General features: G+C 40.2%; 2 protein-coding genes across 2 annotated transcripts; one reads left to right on the top strand and one right to left on the bottom strand.

Annotated features, from left to right (window-relative positions):
* Nucleotides 1-540: 540 nt before the first annotated feature.
* Nucleotides 541-1,470, top strand: LOC118206518 (taste receptor type 2 member 40). Its single transcript, XM_035379309.1, has one exon. It carries the CDS (start codon nucleotides 541-543, stop codon nucleotides 1,468-1,470), a length of 930 nt encoding a protein of 309 aa, XP_035235200.1.
* Nucleotides 1,471-2,821: 1,351 nt separating this feature from the next.
* On the bottom strand, nucleotides 2,822-9,700 carry gstt1a (glutathione S-transferase theta 1a). The gene is made up of 5 exons (XM_035435667.1): nucleotides 9,485-9,700; nucleotides 5,067-5,154; nucleotides 4,657-4,807; nucleotides 3,953-4,129; nucleotides 2,822-3,311 (listed from the first exon to the last, which is right to left on the bottom strand). Exons 1-5 carry the CDS (start codon nucleotides 9,594-9,596, stop codon nucleotides 3,111-3,113), a joined length of 729 nt encoding a protein of 242 aa, XP_035291558.1. The 5' UTR covers nucleotides 9,597-9,700; the 3' UTR covers nucleotides 2,822-3,110.
* Between the last annotated feature and the right edge of the window lie 4,257 nt (nucleotides 9,701-13,957).

The following is a 13,957-nucleotide window of genomic DNA, read 5'->3' on the forward strand; positions in this document are numbered from 1 at the left end:
ATTTGTTCATATGTACAGCAGTGTATGAGGTACTATAAGAATTCCTTATAAATACTGTACTACCTTCTCATCCCTTTTATCCCTGTAAATAGGAAGAAATTGTTGATCCACTCAAATAAAATCACTTTAAATATATCTCCCTGTTCCTCATGATAACCTGGACCTTACCAATCCCTTGGTATATAACCACCTGTAACCCAGGTTGCATTCATCACAATTCACATACCTGTCAACCAAACACTCACAGTCTGTGAGCCAATGGAACTCCCAACAACACTCTCTCATTTAATGCCAAAGTGCAACTCACAAACAGCAGCCCCAGTCCTAATTTTCCATACAGGTCCGACCACAATGTCAGTGTTTTTCATACTTCCAACAGACCATCTCTGCTCTTGGCATGAATTTTCAGTTTCAGAAAAAACCCAAGGTTGCAGACTGTCTCAGTGACTCGTGTCCAAGTATTTGCATGAACGCTCGTCTCTTATAGGACGTGCAGTGTCTATCAGACTGGGTACTATTCACTGCTGTCACAGACAAACCATGAGTCTCAGTGCTCATGTTGCTCAGATGTGTGCATTGTTTTTTCTGGTGGTGATCACGGTTCTGTGGAACATCTGTAATCTAGCAGTAAATGTCCTACACCAGTGGAAGAGCAGAGGATCTCATCAGCCTGTGAGCCTGATCATCTCCTGCATCTCCATCAGCAACGTGTTCCTGGAGCTCTCCATGTCCGCTATCCTGTTCTTATTTTGGGCAGACCTTCTATTTTCAGTAAATTGCTTGCCATTCCTCAGAACTACAGCTTTCATTTGGTTACAGAGCATCTGCGTCAGCTTCTGGTCCATCGCTTGGCTGAGTACCTTCTACTGTGTGAAGATCGTCAGCACCTCCAGTGCTCTCCTCTGCAAGTTAAAGAACAACATTTCCTTCTTCATCACCACAGCCCTCTTGCTAACTGTGCTGTTCTCCTTTGTAGCCTGCCTCCCCACCCTGTTCTTTCAGCTGCCGTCATCCAACGGCACCACTAACGGGACCAGAAATGCAACAAACCTGGGACTCGTCCTCCCTGTCTGGATTGACGGAACCCTGTACCTTTATGTTCTCATGGGCTTCCTCTGCCCTGTCCCTGTGCTCGTCATGCTGCCCACTTCCCTGAGACTTGTGGCCCACCTCTGTCATCACACACTTCGCATGAAGAAGAATGAGAACCAGGTTCAGGGCACTGACTCCTACCTAATGGTGTGCAGGATGACCGTGTCCATGGTTGGGGTGTACCTGACTATGGTGGTCATATTTTTAATCTTTCTTGCCAGATGGACCCCGGGCAAGTTTCCATTTGAGCTATTTGCTTGGAATTTGTCCTTTTTTTGCCTGGCAATGGGTATTCTTTTGACACTATTAAACAAACAAACAAAAGAGAAACTAATGTCTGTTTGCTGCTGCTGCTGCTGCTGCTGGGTAAATGTCTGAGGTCCTTCAGGGGAGATCTGGACATGGTACTAACACAGAAAAAAGCAGACACAGTCATTCTGAACTTGGTCATTGTGAACGTACATTGTGCTACGTCGTTTTAAAATTCAGAGAAAAGTAAGTAATTTTAAAAATCTCAATGTAGATAAGAAGAAAATGAGCATTTTCCTATTTAGTAAGTTTGTTTTCTCAAGATTGCCTTTCGTACCCTGTCTGAAAAATAGCATCTTGGCTATTATTCTTTCAAGTCGTAACATCTGAAAGTCTCTTGTTTTGATCGTGTACAGTTTTCAGCCACTTTCCAGTTTTCCTTCCTTTTATGTCTCTTGACACTATTGTCTGATTTTGCTAAGATCTGGAACATTTAATTGCCTTGTACATGTGTATTGCAGATGTGCATAAAATACTTTCACTGCCCTAGGACCAAATATAGCCCACTATGGTTCCCAAATGTGTTTTTACAAATGTGTTTTACACATTCTTCTCACATCTTACATATGTATCAGTCAGACTATACATGTGTGCAAACTGCTGGTCATGATTCTTGGTCTCTGGTCTTTCCATGAATACTGAACAATACAGTTGTTTCTAGGGCAGAATTTTTTATGAATGTTATTCTAGTAAGATGTTACCACCAATTGCCACATTTGTCAATACTATGTGCTGTTAACCACAGTTAAGTTGCACTTTAACTTGGGAGCCTTGTGGTTGTCTACAAATAGCCCAATCATATTTTTATCAGTGCTCATTGCCGCAAGAAGTGCTATCGATTCAGAAGTGTTCTCCGAAGCATGTGATGTCGGTTACTGTTTCCTATCACACTGCAGTTTGCAAGTCTGTTTGCGCCAATACAAGTCAGAGGAAGACACTTCATTTGCAGCCGAACAGGTGGACTTGCTGGTGCCCAAACAACCAGCGTTGGTCACTGCTGCATATTGAGAGACTGTCATCCTGGCCCACTGACACTCTCACATTTTTGGGTGATGCCAGGGCCAATCTGTTTTGCCCTGCAAGTCTGCCAGCCACAGTCAGTCCCAGCATACCCCAGATTCTATACCAGACAATGGGGCCCATTCACACACAAGAACAGTGCTCTACATTTTTGTTAAAGGCTATTTTTCATCTTCAAATCTTAAATGGAATGCAAATTGAATATCAAATGATCTAGATTTCTACTCAGAATTTTACAGTGTAATGCCTAACATGACACAGAACTCTTTGAGCAAAGAAGGAATAGTTCATCTAGCCTTACTGCATTCTAATCTAGCCAGGTTTGTTCTGTACACCTATTGTATGACAAATCCTTACCCTGTGCTTGTTAACGTCCTCTGAAACATGAAAAAACTCAGACTCCTGCAGAAACAACCAGTTTGACTGAAACTGGCATTCTTTATTTATCATCTGATTTTACAAAATTTTCCATATCAAAATACAGTGACAGTGTATCTGTTCAGGAACAACACAACTAAGCAGGGTGCATCCCCACCATGTAAACCAATACATCAAGAATTATAATAACATTCTGGGTATAAAGCATTTACTTTAGCATGACAAAAGATTTACTTCGATATAAACTGATTCAGTGGAATTAAAGCATGTTTTAAAGCATTGGGTGAGGTTGCATTCTGTCAAGTTCAGTATCAGTTGAACATTTTCTGGATCTTGGGTTTGAGAAACTCCAGCATGCCGTTGTCCTGGAAGGTCTGAGGCAGGTTGTGCACGTTCATTATGATGCTGTGAGCCTCGTCAAAAAGAGCCTCACCCATTTCCGTCTTCACACGGTCGCTCCAGGCTCGCAGCTTAGGTCTGTCTTTGAATACATCCACGCCAGTCCCAACAGGCTGCAATGTATACATGAATTGGTAACAAACATGCCATAACACACGCATACGCACGCATCCTGGCACAGACACACATGTATAACTTAAAGTAAACAACCCAAACCTTTCATGCACCTTGGCTACTCCAAGCATGGGGTAATCAAAGTGGAGTGTTGCAAGACTGCCAGTGTAAAAGAAATGTAGAATGGAGAGCAGACCTCAGGCAAAACTAATTGTTAATGCTCAATGCCACTTACCAAGACAGCCTTCTGAAAAAATGTTTTGTTTGCTATTTCCTCTCATGCCTGGACACATTTTACTTAGTTTTGTTTTGAAGCAATAAAACGACGTAAAAGAAATCGTATCAGAACGTATCACTTTTGAGGTGTTCTCCAAAATGTTTTTTTCTATTGCTGTCCATTAAGGCAAATGCTACAATAGATTGTGTGACAATGGCGAATCTGTCGTTTTTCTGTTTACAGAGGGCCTACATTGCTAGGCATTATCTCTGATCTGTGATTGTTATACATTCTTCACTTCTACAAAAATGACTTATTTTGCTAGCCTTTTGCTTTACAGCCTCTTTGATGTATCCAATACCCAAAGCATGATTAATTATATAGTCTGGAACATCTGAATTACCCCCCAGCCCCCAACATTACCTGCATGATCTCCACATGAGCCACCAGGTCCGCTAGTGAGATCTGGTCTCCAACAATGAAGGGTCTGTCCTGGAGAAATTTCTCTTCAAACAGCTTCAAAGATGTGTTGAGGTCTTCCATTGCAGAGTCCATCTTCTCCTTGGGAACTTCAGCCCCCGTTATGATGGGAACCATGGCCTGACAGAGTAACTATGTTACTTCATTCCTCCTCAAGCATTTAACAGGACTTCATTATTGTTCATTTTTTCACTTGCCATGTTGTGCAACAAGTACCTCCATCTCTGCATAAAGTGGATCATAAGGCACCTTATCCTCTTGGTGAATTGTGCTATCATGGACATCAGATAGCAGTTACACTTTCTGACATGGAATTCCTGAATGGGCAATGTTTTTTGCATTCTATTAAAATTACAGGATCACTTTAAAACAAATATACGTGGCAGTTGCTTATCACTGGTCAGTCATAACTAAGCTGAGTAGACTCCATACAAAAAAGGGCTGTTTATTTATAAAATAAAATCTACACATACATGTATGGGATTGCACATTATATGGTATGTAAACATTTCCCATAATGTAAATATGCACTTCCAGTGTGTTGACTCAAATTCTGCTGATGTCTGCTCTTGCGAAAGCAAACTCACAGCAGGCAAACAAAAAACACACGAGTCCGAAACGCTCCCAGAAAGACTCCTAAAGCTTACCCGGAACCAGAAGACCTTTGAACCATGGGTCCTTATTGCTGTGTGCTGCCAGGACAGGTATTCATTTACACGGGCTCGCTTCTGTAGGTCAGCTGGGTACCAATGATCCGGGGTTCTGAATTTCTCTGCCAGATACTTCAGGATTGCAATGCTGCAGGAGAAGGGAGTAAGATGAATTAAAGGGCTTTACAATCTGTCACAATAAAATCATAAATCATGGGGTTCTTACAGGACACCACAATGCTCTCATTTTAGGAGCACTTGCTCCTGAAAATTTGTGTGTGCTAACTGGAAAAACGTATTTAGGAATACATCTACTAATTGGGATGCATTAGAGCGCTCCTAAATTTTTGAACTTACGAGCAAATGTGTTCCTTGGAAAACTTGTTAGCGTAGAGCCTAGTTCTTACCTCTCTGCGAGAATGAATTCTTCATCTCTCATTACAGGGACCTTCCTCAGAATACTGATCTTCCCAAACTCTTCTCCATAATGTTGGCCTAAAGCATACAAAGTAGAGCTTTTTTGTAGTCAGTCTGGCTTCAACTGGTCAAATATGACAAATCAGGTCAAATGGAATGACCAAAAAGTTGATGTGTGGGTTGATAGATTTAATAAGAATCAGCTCCATCATGAATGAATATAGTTATGTGGAAGTCTGACATGAATGCCCCAAGGCACCCCACCCACATATCCATTCCCCCTGATCTCTTCCCAGAAAGTGGGCCAAATAAGACCTCCATATCCTGCTTGCGGAAGCACACATGCCTCCCTTTCAGCAATAGCAGAGGTGAGGAGGGGGTTAACCAACTGAAGCATTGCTTTGCATTCGTCATGAGGTCATCAGTTCCATGCTCTCTGAGTTACTGATGCAACTGGAGAACAGGACAGAAAACAGGCACACATATGAACCTGGTAACACTCTTCAGAGATTGCTGGAGTCAATAAAACTAGCCATTCCAGAACGATGACATAACTCCCCAGATTGCTTTGGTACAATAGACTTGAAAAGAAATAAAAGCCCCCCTGATTTAAAAGAAAGTCCCATGGCAAAATAATTTAAATGTGTCATTTAGTCACTTTTCAAAGGTATGCATTGAAGTAAAGCTCCTCTTCCCCTGAGCAGACCCTGTATACTCTTTATGCAATACAATCTTCCAAAGTTCAAAGTGCACATTTGGAAACTTCTGCCTGTAGGAAATCAATTGACTGTTGTGAATAAACATAGCCCATAGGCAGGTATACTTCAAAACTTGATATAAATGGAAAACTTTTAAATGATTTTTTTTCTTTTTAAATAACTGTAAGTTACTCAAATGATTGGTTTAGGAACATTCAAGATATGTTTAAATTTAATGCCAGAAAAGGAAATGTTTGCCATGTATGTTTTCTTCTTCTTACTGAATTTCTTCTAATAGCATTGCAGTCTACAGTGTTTGTGACTTTAGTCTCAAGCAAAAAAGGCCAAGTTACTGCCGCACAATTCAATAATTTACGTTAATTTTATATACGAAAGTGGCCCTAGGTGGCCTGAGACATCACTGATGAAGTTTGTGGAGCCAAATAGAACAATCTCAGCCTCACTGTCATGTGCCATCCAGCCATTGATGTATTCAATATAACAATTCTTAGAGCTAATATCAGAGAAATACTTTGTCTTGCAGTTTTACGAGAGCCAGGGCTCAGGTCTGATTTTGAGCCACCCGGTTTTAAGAGGGGCCACAGATTCAAGAATGTTGAATGTGGAATTAAATAGAGTGGGCAATTCCTCCACACTCAGGTGAGGAGGGGGAGTCTCAATAGTGCAGGTCGGGGAGTAACTATGGAGACATTAGAGAACTGACTGGCAGTGGAAGAGTTAATGGAGCGAGAGCAATGACCAGGGATACAAAGTCTGAAAATTTGACATGGCAAAGTGACATCAAACAACAACAAGTATAAATGCAGTCCATTTACCATTTACAACTGGCCTGTGATCAGACAGACAAGTGTTACATATTTCAACAAGACAGACAGGAAAGCCAAAAGATAAAACAAGATCACATGTGTGACCACGTTCATGCATAGGGCTGCTGACAGACTGAACAAGATTTAATAAGTCAACAAGATGTTTAAAAAAAAATCTAAACCAGAGGTTTAGTGGGACAGCAAACATGAACATTAAAATCACCAAGAATCAAAACTCTATCCCATCTAGGCATAGTTGCAGTCAAGAAATCAGCAAATTCTTTAAATAAAGTCCTTGTCGGTTTAGGTGATCTGTACACCACAGTACAAAGCACCGGGTTACACAATTCCACTTTAATTAGCTGCACCTGGAGTATTCGCTGATGGTCAATAGACAATACTGGAAAAAGCTTTTAAATATGGATGCTAGTCCCCCACCTCAACGAGCAGTCCTGGAGGAGCTGAAAAATTGCAATCGGTGGCAGAATGTTCAGTCAAAGGGCTCAATTCACATAAATTTAGTCAAGTCTCAGTCACAAATAAAAAATCCAGCCCACGGGACACGAAAAAATCATACATGATAAAATCTTGTTAGATAGTTATCTTGCATCTTTAGTTGGCTCCATATAAATTACTACATGATGGTAGTGATACTTGTTGTAGCAACTTCACTGTGCTCCCTGTCCAGTTACCTGATTCTTATGATATTTTAGACTATACAGCTGCTGGTGGCAAAGGCTGCACAGGAGGCAGAGGGGGAGGAGGAGGGGGAGGGGGGCATCCAGGTAGGGAGGAGCCCTCCAACTCATCCAGGATGGTGAGTCTGCTGGTCAGCAGCAGGTACCGGGGCATGGAGGGGTGATGGGAAGAGCGCCTGCCACCACATCTACTTTCTATAGCCATCAGCGACAAGGGAGCTGGAGGTGAGGGGAGAGATCCAGCCAGGGGGGCATCCTCCAGCTCCTCCGGAATAGCAAATTTGTTGGTGTGTTCTGGGCCCTGCGGTGGAGGGTGAGTGGTGACAAGAGGAGCACCAGCCTCTGCATTTATCCCCTCAAGCCTCAGACTGTGGTTCTGGCAGAGGTGGAGGGGAGCAGACCAGAGCTTTGGGCTTTGCTCCCTGTAGGGTCCATTTATCTACTGGGCAGGGGACAGTACTCTCCAGTGGTAGTAGCAGCTGGGGCAGCCAAGGAGTCAGGGAGCTGCTCTGATACTGTATCGGACAGATATTCTCTGTTCCAGGTAATCTTTTGGCTCAGTCGTATACAGCTGTTGCACGCAGAAGGAGAAGTGAGTGGAAGCATATCAGCAGGGTGAGATGATTGTGACGCGGGGACTATTGTTTTGTAGCAATTAAAACTAGATCAAATGAAACGTATCTGACATTTTTAAAAGTAAAAAATGAATGAAAAATTTAAAACAAAATAAATGAAAGGCAGAGGATAATAATGGAATTTTACTAATTCAGTAAAATCAGTCAAATAAAAAGCAGGGTATATTAAATAAAATCAATAACTAATTCAAATGATTAAAGTAAATAATTAAATGTAACTACACAGAAAGCCCCGGCCGGGACCATCGTGCTGCCCCAAATAAATAGATAATAAGGATAAATAAAATGAATGAATTAATTAGAAAATATACAAGATATACAACAAAATAAGTAAGATAAATATGAGACAAATTTATATATAAAAACACTGGTCTGATTAAAAGATGCAAATGCTATATATTCAGGTAGCCAACTGGTGGCCAGAATTCACATGTTGACCAGAGTTGTGCCAGTGAAAGTCAAGGAAGCCATTATCTGGGACATATAAGAAAAACAGTCAGACACATAGGCCAAACCTTAGGCTTACCAAATTTAACTGTCTGGAACATCATCAAGAAGAAAGATAGCACTCATCAGCTCAGTAGTCACAAAGGGCCTGGTTGGCCCTTCAGTCATAAACTGTAGAATTCTTCCTTAGCCTACCAGGCCCTTTGCAATTACTGTGCTCACCAGTACTCTTTTTCCTTCTTAACGATGTTCCAACCAGGTGATTTTGCTAAGCCTAAGGTTTGGCCTATGTGTCTGACTGTTTTTTCATAGTTCTCAGCCTTGTAATGGCTTCCTTAACTTTCATTGGCACTGGCACAACTCTGGTTCTTATGCTGACAAACACCAATAACATACTCCAAGGGCCATCAAAAGTCTAGAATCAAGACCAGATACTGAAAGGTGTCTTACTCTTACACAGCAATGAACACATTGGATTAGTCAGCAACACATGTGAAGCCATTTGTCCCAAACATGATGGCGCCCTGAAATACATATATATAGGCTTATGTAAGTAGCCTATTATTGTCAGCAGTGGACTGGACTGGACTGAATAATGTCACTGCACAGCTGTTGCTAGGCGGTACAGAAATTAAGTCAGCTAGGCCCATGTAAACGAGGATTCGCTTTCCGCTTTGTGCAAGTTCCCTGATAACTTTAGAGGCTTTATTGCATATACGTGACTATTCGTATTTCCGTACTAATTTAATAAACTAAAATGTATTAATATTTACCCTGAACCCCCGCCCAAATTCAGTCGAAAATACATCGGAATATAACACATATCGGATATCGGGCACTGCCTGGTTACGGCTCCAGCCAACTATAACATTCATATATCGTAAAAAGAGACGTTATTCACTTTCTGCTACTACCTTAATTTTTTTCAATTAAACAGAAACATCTTTTTTCTTTCTTTTTCTGTTTTTTATTTTATTTTATTTTTTTACTTTGATCAGTAATTTCCGTCCTCTCAGTCACATTCAGCAGCGCAACATTCAAAAAAAATATTGCTAGCTGAATTGAGAGTACACACGGATTCTGCAAGCTTATTTGTGACCTACCTGCAGCCAGGTCGATTTTCTTGAATTCAAACGCAATGTTATTTTTCTTGGCAAACATAAAGACGGAGCGACATGGTTGAGAGTGTAGGTCAAGGAACAATTCGAGCGGCATTTTGGACCAGAAGTTATGCTCGCACGGCCGAACCAAAGGAACTGTCTTCTGTATGGCTCCTCTGTCCAGCGTACACTCGTTTAGCCATGGAAAAGCTCCTCCTACAAAGTTCCGATTAAATGTTGATCTTTTGTACTTAGGACAGTGACCAGTATGCCCAAGGTTGTTTAGTGCAGATACATTTACGAGCCAGAAAAAGCATACTGTGAATCACATCACTTGTTATAACTGTGTCGTTAAAAGACTACAAGGCATATTGCATAATTAATACACAGAAACACATCGAGGCTACTGGCTATAGGATATCTTCACGAAGGTAAACATATAGCTTTAACGCGGAGCGTCAAGTAGGAATTCTTCAGTTAGTCGATGGGATAGGAACATGAGAAGAACTTTTGTGTAGGCCTATGTTTAAGTATCGAAGTGAATTTTAACGCGCAATTTTGCACATCAGAAACTATGTTGTAGCCTAAACTTAGTGGCACTAAGATGAATTGGCGCCACGAATATACTGCCGTTTGCCAATTCACGTATGGGGGGAAAACTCAGACGCCTCATTTACGCGTCCGAGTTTTTCTTGTACTGCTGCAAGTAGGCTACCCAACTGTCTCTCGCTATTGTTCTCTAGTCAGCAAAGATGAACAGTGGGCGGATGTCGTATAACTGAGAACTGTTCCAACAGAACCGCGTGGGACTAGACATTTCATACAGAACAATTAATCACGGTGGCAATTAAATGAATTTTCCCTTAAAATAATCGGCAACAGGGAGAATCATAAAGCTTTCTATGTCACAAAAAACCAATGTAATTTATTTTAGGCTAATTCTGTACTGGATAATAATCTACTCATTTCGAATCACATTGCATTTAATTCATTTCTGATCACTCAAACGTTTAAATTGATAAGAACGTTTAATTTCCCATTCAAACTTAAGGTCAAAGCATACTGTGGTTAGATTGAAAATACTCCCATACGTGTGATGAAAATAACAGCAGCAGGATAGACATTTTCCCCATCTTGGACCCACTCCCCATTTCGAAAACATGTGGTGTGAGATTTTAGCGATTACCTTAAATTTTTTTAGGTTAGGCTGGTCATCAGCTGGAAAATCAATACACTAAAAGTTGAATCTGCCACTTATACTAAATATCTAAATGTGGAATTAATTTAATATTACATATGACTTATGCCTACAAGATAACAGTGAACTACAGTTGGATGATTTTGACGTCTTGACCAAAAGTATTTCTGCCTTAAAGGAATGTTTTGCTTACTTTTTTTTCTTCTTCTTCTTCTTTTAAACAAAGAATTTCAGTGTGTATGTTTTCAATGGACCCAGACTATTTTAAGGTGCAATGTAGGTTAGTTTGAATACTTACAGAAATTTCTGTTGAGAGGCTGGACTATAAATATTGGATAACAGCCTAGACTTGAAATAGGACAAACACTTTAACTATTTAATGTGAATGAACAGGAAAAATTGGTTCAGAACATCCTACATGTCACATGAACTCAAATATATATTTCATCCACACAACCCTGTCACACCATTGTTGTTCAAATATAAGTCAACTTTATTTATTTATACGGTACTTTTTATATAGAACAAAATGCCTGTAAACAGCTGCATTGTTCCTCCCAATTTATTAGTGGTAGCTTTCAAGCAAAGACCAAGCCATTTTTTATATATTGTGGCTGACTACAAAACAACTGAAGCCTCTTACAAGCACCAAAATGCTCTATTGCATCTCTCTCTGTGGGCTGAAAAATAATTCAACAAATGCAGAGGTTTGAAGCCAGAGGGAAACTATATTGAACTCACTGACCATTATAACTGAAATTTAGATAATAATAATAATAATGATAATAATAATAACTATTATTATTATTATTATTATTATAATACTCTGTTCTCATCTAAGAGGTTTATCCACTTCATTTAAATGCCCACTGAATTGTATGGTTAAGGAACCACATTTAAAAGACGTTGTTTTTGCAGTACAATAATTTGATGACTTGCTGACCATGATGGCAGAAGTTGAAATATTTACCATAAGAATTCTTGCACCGCTTGAGGGCCTCATTGAAGCTGTCATACCGGTGGAGGTCAGTTTGGGTGGTGGCACAGTCCAGGAACTGCCTCACCTGGCAGTGGCAGGGACCTGTGGGAGGCTCCTGGGGGGACACCAATGACATCAATGCCCTGCCCAACCCTGGCCAACCCCAAGAGCACTTGAGCCTGACTCCATCAGCCCTCTAGCTTCTCCCATTGGGGAGTTTTTTCTCTACACCGTTTGATAATTTTTCTCCCCACTGGAGAGGTTTTTTTAACCCATGTGCTTGCTATTTGGGTGCTCAGGCCTGGCCCCCCCCCCCCCCCTCCCTTTTTTTGCCCTTCTGTTAGTCTGTGAAGTGTCTTTGTTATACTTTTCTGTAAAAAGTGTATACAAATAAAATCAATTTGGTTTAATCCTTTTAATGAAGTACAATTACTTACCTTTCTGGAAGCTTCCTTGAGTCATTCAATATGCCATTTATGTTTTTAACACACCTGAACCTGAGCCTTTAGCTTTCAAGCTTCTATTTCAATTAAGAGTTTTTTTTTTTGTTTTTTTTTGTCTTGGCGAGAAACAAACCACACTGTCCAGTGGTTTTATATCACCTGAATCATTCACCTGAAATGACCTTGTGGGTTTTACTGGTTCAGGGCACTACTCCCACTTCACTGAATGCTCCAGTAATGACACGGCCTAATACATGCCCCACAGTGGAGCCAGCCGTCGCACCAGCTGCGGCCGTGGCCATCTGCACCATGAGGCATGATTCCTTGTACTGGATTGTGTGGGATGGGGCAGGGACCTGAGAGGGGGTAGGTGGAACTTGCAAACATTAACATTAGAGCAGTTGTAGTCAGAAAAAAATGCCAAATGACTTGCTATGAAAAGCTATATCACATAAAAACAAAGAACAAAAGGTTTGCACTACATAGTAAAATGGTCAGTGCTAAATCGAGTCTTGGCCCCTATTGGACTCTTTTAGAGTCAAATTAATTGATATTTTAATGTGTGCCATAGAACAAGGCTAAGCATTCACATTTTAATGAATGACTTCAATCCCCATTTTATGAGGAAATAAAACAGACATGTACAGCACAGCAGTGGACCGAGAAATGGGTATCGTCACTGTTACTGTCGCAGCACAACTGGCAGCAAACAGTAAGAGTACACGTGTGATTAACCTAGCCTAAAACATATCTCCCCATTGTTCCAAACCTACCAACTGCCTTTTTTTTTCGCTAAGAAGGTTGTCTTCTCAACGGGTTTTAATATTGTTTATGTGACCTCAAAAACAATTTGGAGAGAGCAAAACTGCACTGTTCAGAAGGCTTGGAAATATTCAATAACTTGTCTATACTCAATTTTGCCACCATTTGGAGCAATGAGACTAGACTGATATGAAACGATTAGGAAATACAGTACATTGAGGACATTTGTCACTCAGAGCCAATTAGCCAGGAAGAATTTATTCCAAATAATGCCTTGCTTTTGTTCCCAACTATATGATTACAAGATTATATGAGAATACAAGCAAATATTGCATTTAATATTCCTAATAATGGTGAAATATAACAAAAGCTTGAAGGGAAATTCCTTAAACCAAAGGGAGAGTTCAATTTCTAGTTATCACCACTAGAGGGCGCCTAGGGAACACATGTTCATACTGAAAAATGACTGGTTTGGAGATTTATGTCAAACCATGATTTTACAATTAATGGAGGGCTAACACTTTAATACATGTTTAAGTGCAAAAGCTGCCCATTTTTTACTTCCCACCTGGATCAAATTATATATGAGCCAAGTGCAATGAAATTCCGACATTTTTACCTTGTACTTTAAACAAGTTTGTTGATCAAACTGTTGTTGTTCTGGCAAATACCATTTATGAAGGCACAATGAGTTTCCAAAAAAAAAAAAAATTCAGATGTTTGCCTGTATATTATACAGATAATAACATTATAGCAATGGTAGATAATTAATTTTCTAGGTAATCTGAACTGGTGTATCATGGTGATGTCACTGGAGATGTAACCATATGTCAATCTATCAGCAATCAGTATAATTGATAATGCATTTTTATTTAGTGATTATGGTACTGCACATATCATGCAGTACTTACTTTTTAAAACCAATATCCCATATTTTATCCAATACTTTTTTTCACAGATTTGTCAATCACAAATGTCTTGCTTCACGAAAAAATAAGCCATATTACTGGTTCTGTATGCATGCATATTTGTTTATATATTTTTGTGAGTGAGTGAGTGAGTGAGTGAGTGAGTGAGTGAGTGAGTGAGTGAGT

The sequence above is a fragment of the Anguilla anguilla genome, chromosome 10 (genome assembly GCF_013347855.1).
Source record: "Anguilla anguilla isolate fAngAng1 chromosome 10, fAngAng1.pri, whole genome shotgun sequence".
NCBI lineage: Eukaryota > Metazoa > Chordata > Actinopteri > Anguilliformes > Anguillidae > Anguilla > Anguilla anguilla.

Bases quoted from the DNA above. Each gene is read 5' to 3' on its own strand.
- LOC118206518 (XM_035379309.1), top strand. From the start codon at position 541: ATGAGTCTCAGTGCTCATGTTGCTCAGATGTGTGCATTGTTTTTTCTG.
- gstt1a (XM_035435667.1), bottom strand. From the start codon at position 9,596: ATGCCGCTCGAATTGTTCCTTGACCTACACTCTCAACCATGTCGCTCC. The intron at 5,155-9,484 runs GTAGGTCACAAA...TGTATGCTTTAG, and splicing joins GAAAATCGACCTGGCTGCAG to GCCAACATTATGGAGAAGAG. The intron at 3,312-3,952 runs GTAATGTTGGGG...TATACATTGCAG, and splicing joins CTCATGTGGAGATCATGCAG to CCTGTTGGGACTGGCGTGGA.